This window comes from Parasteatoda tepidariorum, chromosome 5, assembly GCF_982258835.1.
Source record: "Parasteatoda tepidariorum strain Cologne lab strain chromosome 5, Ptep-v5.0, whole genome shotgun sequence".
NCBI classification, from domain to species: domain Eukaryota; kingdom Metazoa; phylum Arthropoda; class Arachnida; order Araneae; family Theridiidae; genus Parasteatoda; species Parasteatoda tepidariorum.
Window position 1 is genome coordinate 81,779,407 of NC_141759.1, and position 8,839 is coordinate 81,788,245.

Here is an 8,839-nt window from a genome sequence, read left to right on the forward strand (position 1 = left end):
AAACTTGTGTGGTTTATAAATTGCTATTTCGATATTAACATTTTGACTTTTGAAACTTTGTTTTCCTCTTTGTGTCATAATTACCCCCGATTTGCTTTTAACAAGCTAACAGCTATGTTAACTGTAACATTTATAAGAAAAATTTCAGATAATTGACAAATCTCTCAGACTGCTTTAAGCCGATTAACACTGTTATAAACCTAGCAGTTATTTTTTCTTTTATTTTCACAGGAGCAACAAAGAATCACAAGCGAAGAAGTTTTATTAGGTAGTAGATATTTTTTCAGTTTTCCAACATTCCAAGTGAGAAGAAAACAAAATTAGTCACATCCTATTGGATTGTGTACATGGTTATTTGTTTTATGAGATGTGGTGTGAAAAGACTGATGTTGGATGCATTCAAGCTCATACATATTTCTGACGTATACTTAATGAAGTAATTATTGAGAAACAAATTGTACAGTTACTTGTATATTAACTAAAAATTTTATACTTTTCTTCCCTATTTAATTATTGTGTTAAAAATAAATGTAACATCTTGTAAACTGTATTATCCCTCAACAGTCTAGAAGTATTTATATCACCAAGTATAATTATTTAAAATGAAATTGTTTTTATTACAACAATGAAAGTAATAAAACAATTGGCCACCTTATACATGATTTTAAACACTGTAAGTATGAGTGTCATGGTGGTAAGGATTTATTAAAGAATCAAATTCATATTTCTGGCTGACTCTATTTTTTTATTTGAAAGAATCGAAGAAAAATAGTTTTAACTCTTGCAACATAATTATTTCTAAACTATACTCTTGATCATTATTTTTAACATTTCAGTCTTCCGACTGTGTTGTAAAAACTATACATCCTATTATTACAATGCATCCTATTATTGTTCAAGTAAAGTTAGACAATACAGCCTATTATTGTTAAAGTAAAAATATCTGATTTTCATTGACGGCAATTAGTGGATTTTAATTTTATCAAAAGAATTACAAAAAGCTTCACAAAAATATATATTTGCCACATATTATGTAAAGTCATATTTTTAGGTAAATTTCTTTTTTACTTTGTAAGCAATTTCTTGTTTGTTACATAAAATGGTTACAATATTTCCTATGTTTTTTGTTTCTGCAGGCATCCCAACATTTAAAATATATATATATTTATGAGTAATGTGGCATATTATACTAAAAATAAAATAAAAAAACATGAGTAACACATTTCCCCTGATTAAAATTTCAGTCCAACTGATAACTCTTATGCATACTTCTAATTAACAAATGTTCCAACTATCAAAATAAAAAAACGCACATTTTCTATTAAATAGTTTATATTCTTTTTGCTTGACTCTATGATTGAAAACATATGTACCCTATTTTGTTTATTTAAGTGTTCTATAGATTTACCTTGTATTTTATATTTTTTCATTGGCCAACTATTAACAGTATTATCTGCTTGTTCAAAGTAATATTGTAATATTTTTGAAAGAATCACAAATATTTATAACATATCTGTATTTTCTCTGTCATTCTTACATTTGCCTATGTTCCTCTAAATACATTGAATTTCTGTTAAAAGTTAAAAAGTTTAGTGTGCATTGTATTGTGCTATATGTAAAAAGTTAGTTGCTATGTAAAATATTTCTCTTTGAGATGTTAGTAAATATGCAAATTGGTCTTAATTATAATGCAATTGTGTTACATTACTGCCAGTTTTTCTAGGTTTTAATGTATTTCAGAAAATTTATTTAATTACATTAGATTAAATGCATTTAAGGAATACATTAAATACACAGAAATACAATTAAACTTCATAATAGTTTTTTTGCTCTATTTATTGCTTGTTTGAGGATTTTAATTAGTGCTGTGCACTGCTCAATTTAAATGTAAATGCTCAATATAAAAGAGTAAAAAATTTAATATAACTCAATCAGAAAGTGAATTCTATTTCATTTATTATAATCACTTTTTTATTATCAGAATTGTAAACAATTGAAAGACTAATATAAAGATTAACTACACTTCTTGAGAAGTGACATATTTACACCAAACTGCTCCTTAATATCCAGATGCTTACTCTACTAGTTTCCTAAATTTCTGTTAAGTGACAGCTAAATACATGGAAACACTTTGCTTTTAAGGAAATACACCTAAAATATTAGAAATTGTGGCTTATTAGACTGCATCAAGCCTTTCAATTGTTATTCCACCCTTAATTATACTCATAAACACCTTTTGGTTTCATCCGTGTAAGAAACTTGTAATTTTGTTATTGAATTATCTTTTTTTATTTAATTTTGAATTGTAATCCTTCTTGTGTTGCAATTATTTTATTTTTAATAAGTAAAAAAGTCTATTTTGCATTATGCCAAGTGCATTGATCTTATAAAATTTAAAAAAATATTATTGTAACTGACAGAAAAAAAAAATTTCTTCTAGACCAGTGCTACGACTAAAGTTTTCTTTTTTTGGTGTGTGTGACTTGAGTATGCAATCTACCATTTTAAGTCCTTTCACTGAAATATATCATTTTTTAAGAGACCTTAAATGACAGAAAAAAATGTAGAGCTTACAAATATATATACCGTACTCCAAACAATTTTTTGTTAACTGAACAATAAAAACTTTTAATTTACCAAAAACATGTAACTATTTTATCAATTATTTTTTACAGATGCCAACTTCTTTTTATATAAATATTCTTTTTTTATTATTATGGGTGTGGTTATTTTGATAATTGTTTTACATTGATGAATTAAAGATTGTGAAACAGTATATCATCGCAAAAACTCTCATTGAAATACAGTGTTACTGATTTTCCATGTTATAAGATTTTATTAAAATGTTTCTTAAAAAAAAAAAAATATTTTTGTTTTGCTTTGTCCTATTCCCACTCATTTAAAAAAGGGAGGGGGAAAAAACAAAAAAGTTGTGATCGCCTTATTACGATCACTGGTTACTAGGACTGGGCTATAAATCGATGTATCAAGACATATCGATTTAACGCATATATCGGCAAGACGGTACAGCGACTTTCATTCAAGGCGATGCATCAGAAATCTGATTTAAGCCGTCGAATAAAGACAACGAACGCAAAACGATATAAGACACGCAAGGATATAAGAAACCGATATAAGACTCTTCTCTTACGTTCCGTTGTCGACTCGCGCTGTGGAAGATGATGTTGATTGGTGAGCTGTAGAATCAGAGTTTTGAGAACACATATCGTTATGTCGCATGTTCCTTTTCGCACCTCTTAGCTTTTTTTTTCCTTTGTCGCGACTTTTCTTGTAGATTATTTTCAGTGGGACTAACCTCGTGATCGCCGATATTACCTTGTTCTGAAGGCAATCTATTATTGAAAAGAATATATTAAGAAGAGTTTCTTCATTAATTAGACAAGTTTTTTTTTTAAAAAAAAAACTTTCTATTTTTAAATGTGAAAATTATCGGCAATCTGATTTAGGCACCCATAAAGAATTGAATTTGTTAGGTTATTTTTTTACTTTTAATTTATTAAAAACTTTTTGGATGAAGCTTCCAATAATTTAATGAGTTTTTATTTCTGATTTTAAATTTATAAATCTTGTTGCTTTTATTTTTAGAAATAAAGTTAAAACAAAATTTTTTTTTGTCATTTGGACATAGGTCAATCAACTTTGTTTATACAAAAAAAATTTGAAAGGTTTGCGTATTTAATTCATTTTTTTAAATCATTTTGCACTTTGTTTTATTAGAGAGTATAATAATTTTTTTTAAAAAATATTCTTTTCATATTTGTTAATTAGCTAAATATATTATCGAATATCACAATTTTTTTATTTTTAAGAAATTAAATCTTACTTTGTTTTTCGGTCATTGTTTAATTTAATTTAATTATTTATCTGAAAGGATAAGGTCCCGCAGTGGACTGATCGTTAAGACACGGTTCCCAGCAGATCACCGAAGTCAAGCATCGCTGGCTGTAGTCAGTGAGCGGGTGGGTGACCACTTGGATCAGTCTGCATAGGGACCGAGAGTGTACGGTATTGGTCCTCGTTAAACTGTTCTACCGTAAAGTGCTCGACTTCGCATGCAGGTCGTCGAGCTGCCGAAGTGGGGGTGTCATCCCATCTGCAGAGGATCAAAATTGTGATGGCATGTCTTCGGATCATCCTCAGGGATGTTTCCCAGATCGTCGCCAATAGCCCATTGTGCAGCTCTAGTGTGACGTAAATGAACTATAATAGAACTATAATAACTGAAATGATAATAATAAAAAATAGTGTTTTAAAAGCGTTTTTTTTTTTCTAAAATTTATTTAGCCTTTGTTTTAAACATACAAATAATTTTTAACGTTCCATTTCGAAATTGAACATTACGATCGAACTTAATAGTTATGTAATTATTTATGCATAATAGTACAAGAAAATATTAATTTGTAAAAAACGCTTTAGAAAAAGTTTTTAATACTTTGTTTTACGCGTATTATGAATTTCTAAACAAACATTTCAATAAATATTTTAAGTAAGATTTGTACATAGTAGTCAATTTATTTAACATCTTTCAGCAAAACATATATATCTTCAAATTTATAAATTGAATTAAATCAATCTGAGTTTTGATAGAAATCTGACTTTCTGTGCCTTACAAGTAAATGAAATTCAAAAATACTATATCGCGATGCAAAACTGACGATGCATCAAGATATATAATTTCTAATATCACCCAGTCCTACTGGTTACCCATTGATTAAATGCTTTTTCTTTCTGGTTTGACTTCGTTAAACGCAGCAGCATTTCAAATCATGGGCTGCAAAAACCGTCGGATTGATTTTCATATCCTGTCTATGTACGTGTTTCAAGACTCACAAAATACTTTTCCTTCTTCAGTATTCATACTTATATTAAAATCACCGTCAGGTATTATATGTTAATAATGAAAAGAATATAAAAATACTAAATTATTATGTAAATACATTAAAAATGCCTGCTAGTGAAAAGAAAAACAGCAGCGGCCGCCATAGCAATGCATGCAATGACGACGCATGGGTAAAAACAATACACTGGATAAGTCATAAAAGTACTTTGGTGAAAGTGGTTTAACGTGATTTTACACAAGTACCACTGAGGCTAATGAACCCTGTTTAAGTTTGATTGGTTTAACAGTTGGTGCCTTTTCCTTGCTGCAATCACAATTATTTAAAAGTAAGCTAAATTAAAGAAAGAGAAAATACACTTGAATGAGTTTTTTGTTATTTATATTGTAAATAATTGGAATATATCACTTTTATACCCAATGATTGTTATTAATGTTTGCTTGTCGGATGTACAGGGTATCCGCGCACCTGAAAAGTCATGAATTTCAGTACTGAACAAAATCTGTCATGATTTAAAAAAAAAAAATTTTTAAAAAATCATGACAAGTCATGAATTTAGGTCACCGAAAAATCTAATTTTTAAAATGGAATTTAACTCCCTCTCCCCAATTTTACGGTGTTCCGAATATCTGAATTTGTAACAAAATCAACACTCAAAAGTCATATTTTATTAAAATATAAAAAGTTTTTATCATGTTCTTTAAAAACTATGGTGTTCTTTCAAAAAAATGAAGGAAAAAACATTATTTCTAGAATGAAGTACTTTTTAAATTTCAGTTATTTCGGAATTATTATTATTTATTTTATCAATTTAATATTCTAGCTGCAGCAAGGCAGTCATTGGCAATTTTTTTTTTTTTTTTTTACTCCGAAATGAGAACAGAAAAATCAGGAGTATTTCTTTCCTTTCTGATAAACAGGAAAAGTATATTTAGAATACAATTCTACAGGGGGGAAAAAAATAATATTTACTCAGCTATTTTATTGCTTCAACTCTTTCTTTACTCTGTTTTTTTTTTTTTTTTTTTAATTTAAAATCAATAGATATGAAGATGTAGAGTATAACAATTTTGGTTCTACCTATCATTTTAATTAATATTATTATAATGCTTTTTAAATTTATTATTCTGTTTTTGTCGGAGAAAATAGTAACTTCGTTAAGTCATGAAAAGTTCATGGAATTAGACATGAAAAGTCATGAATTTGAAAATCTAGAATGTAGCAGATACCCTGGATGTAGTTTTTCATGCTGAATTGACAGAGATAAAATCAAAGTTGTTGAAATAAATAGCGTTGAAATTATAAGGAACTTTTCAATAATAAGTATGACTCAAAAAATACTTTTTATATATATATAAAAAAACTACTACAACGTTTGAAATTAGTCCTTTTGGTTTCTGTTAGTTTATATTCGATTAAGGGAGGAAAAAAATACAGATTTAAACAAGACCTCACTTGTCTGTATAGCAACATGATATCTGTATACAAGTGCAAGTACAAGGTTTATCTTATTGATTCCTGTTATATCTCCATCAATTCAGCATAAAAAAGTACATCGGAAAATGTTCCTTACCTGTTCAGACAGCTTCTACTTAGCAATGTAAAAAATGCACATAAGTACATGTCAAAATAAGTTCTTTTAATACACAAAAACCCTTTTAAATTTTGAGCTATCCATTCTATTGACTTGAGTATAATCTCGTTCTATGCAGTGTGAAAAAAATATAAAGGAAACAAAATACAGTCTGACCTCGATATAACGTCACCCCAAGGGACATCGCAACTCAGGGCTCGAAAAACCGTCCGCCCGTGCTCGGCGATCAAAAATTCCCCGCGGACAACGAATTTCTCGAATCCGACGTCCGCGCGGACGGCCATTCTCCCGTTAATGTTCGTGATACATTCTCAATTTTTGTTATCCTACAAAAGTCTACCGCCTCACTTCTAAAATGACCCTCTAATCTAGATATACAGCAATATATGGAGGAATTGATGTTTCCTCTGTACCTTTTTCCTTAAACAAGTAGAGTTATAAACGCAATTATGAATCTCTACCTAAATGGAAAACCTCTTTCAGATTTCTGTGCAGAAACCTCAGTAAATCATTGACTTGATTGTGGAACTGGCATACGTCATATTTGATTCATTTAATAAACGCAGTACCCTCGGATAAATCGACATTCCAGATAACTTGACCTTTGTCATTTAAATTATTTCATAAAAGAAATACTAGGTTACTATTAGTAACCTAGTATATACTATATAATGTAATGCGTATTACTGTATAATGTGATCCTAGTAACTACTAATTCATTGTGCAATTTATATAAATGTTTGTAATAAATAAGAAAAAATTAGATTTTTAATTATTTAGAAGCGACAGATTAGTTTCAAAGGAGGACGGGTACATTGTTGGACAAGCCGTCCTCAGAGACGGGTAAAATTTCGGAGTTTTTTCGAGCCCTGTTGCAACTCATAAGCGGGGTGACCTTATATCGAGGTCTGACTGTATTACTCTTAAAACAGCATTGTCAGTTGCGTAATTTGTACCTTTTTTTTAAAATAAAACCTTTCTAAACTATTTGTCTGACAGACTAAAAATTAGTTTCATCCAATTTAGAGCAAACAAAATAGATAAGAAATGATGTCTGAAGTCACATGAACACCAAGAAGCTCTATTGCTTTTTTAGTTGCACTATTTAGAGCAAGGTTGTGACTACTCCTTACAATTTAAGTCAAAAATATGAATCCGTTTTAAAGTGTTTTTCTAGAGAAAGTATAGTAAAAGTCCTTTATAACTAACTTCTTTTCATTTATTATGGGCAATTATTTTGATTTAAAATACAATACAGATCTATAGAGTTGACTGTTTTTGTCTAAAGATTCTGGAAAATTACATAGATAAGTAGCCTCACACCTTATAAAAGACAAATTTCTAGAACATATATATATATGTGTGTGTTTCAACAAGTTTCCAAATCGTAACAAGTTTTTGTAAAAAGAAGGAAAAAAAAGAGAGCAAATGCCTTTTGATGTTATTAATAGCAGTGTGAATGTTTATTTTAATAACAAGTTGTAATTTAGGGAAACAAGGAGCATGATAAATGGTAACAAAGGTGCATTTTTTTTTTTGAAGTACGAATTTAAAAAGTGGCACTCAATTTTTTCTTTTGTTGGGAAGAAAATAATATATTTTATGAAGTCTGTTTTTATCTCACTTTTATGTAATCACATTTTCGTTTCAATTTAAATAAATAAACTGGGTGATATCTCCTCCCCTCTTTTTTTAAAAACCTAAACCAATAGTAAGTTCCCTATTTACATAATTTCCACCTCCCATTTAGAAATGCGTAAATGGGATGTGGAAATTATGTAATTAGGAAAGTTAGAATCCCATTAAAAATACTTAACCACTTTAATCCTGCAATCAACCTCTTACTGGAGAGGGGGTGTTCCTGGGCAAAATACCTCAAGAGTGTATTCTCCTTGTAGGGTCACCCAAGGAGTGAAGGCCGTTCCATTAGGCTCAGCTAATGACTGTAGGTAGGAGAATTTTGAGGTTTAGTCAGTCTTCAGGCCATGAGGCTCCTCAATTAAATGAACCGTGAGCCAAGAACCAGTCGCTTTGTCCATTGCGCAGATATAAAAAAAAAATTCTTTGTGCCTCCCACCAGTTTATAACTGGTATGCTGCAAAGGTCTGGGCCTGTCTCTTACGCAGTGGCCCCAGGATTCTACAATCGGCCTTGCCAAGATTCCGAAATGGTCAATTAATTGTTTAGGAGCCTCATGGTGGCAGCTGACGGGGCTTTTGAACCTGGTGTAGACTCTCCTACACCTGGGATGATTAACAACAGCAACAGAAATGCCCAATTTTAAAGAAAAGAAAAGTTGGTCTGTAGAGTTTAACATTTGAGTGTTTTAAAGCGAAATAAGAATATATAATATTGAAAGCATTACTTTTAAAATAAAAATTCGATA

General features: G+C 29.8%; 1 protein-coding gene across 1 annotated transcript in view; it reads left to right on the forward strand.

Moving 5' to 3' along the window:
- The window catches only part of ergic53 (lectin, mannose binding protein ergic53), a 30,008-nt gene extending 27,143 nt beyond the window's left edge, over positions 1-2,865 (forward strand). Inside the window, exon 15 of the mRNA XM_016062691.4 lies at positions 232-2,865. Within this exon, the coding sequence (XP_015918177.1) occupies positions 232-268 (37 nt within the window). The 3' untranslated portion in view covers positions 269-2,865. The remainder of the gene's footprint in view (positions 1-231) is intronic.
- Positions 2,866-8,839: the final 5,974 nt, after the last annotated feature.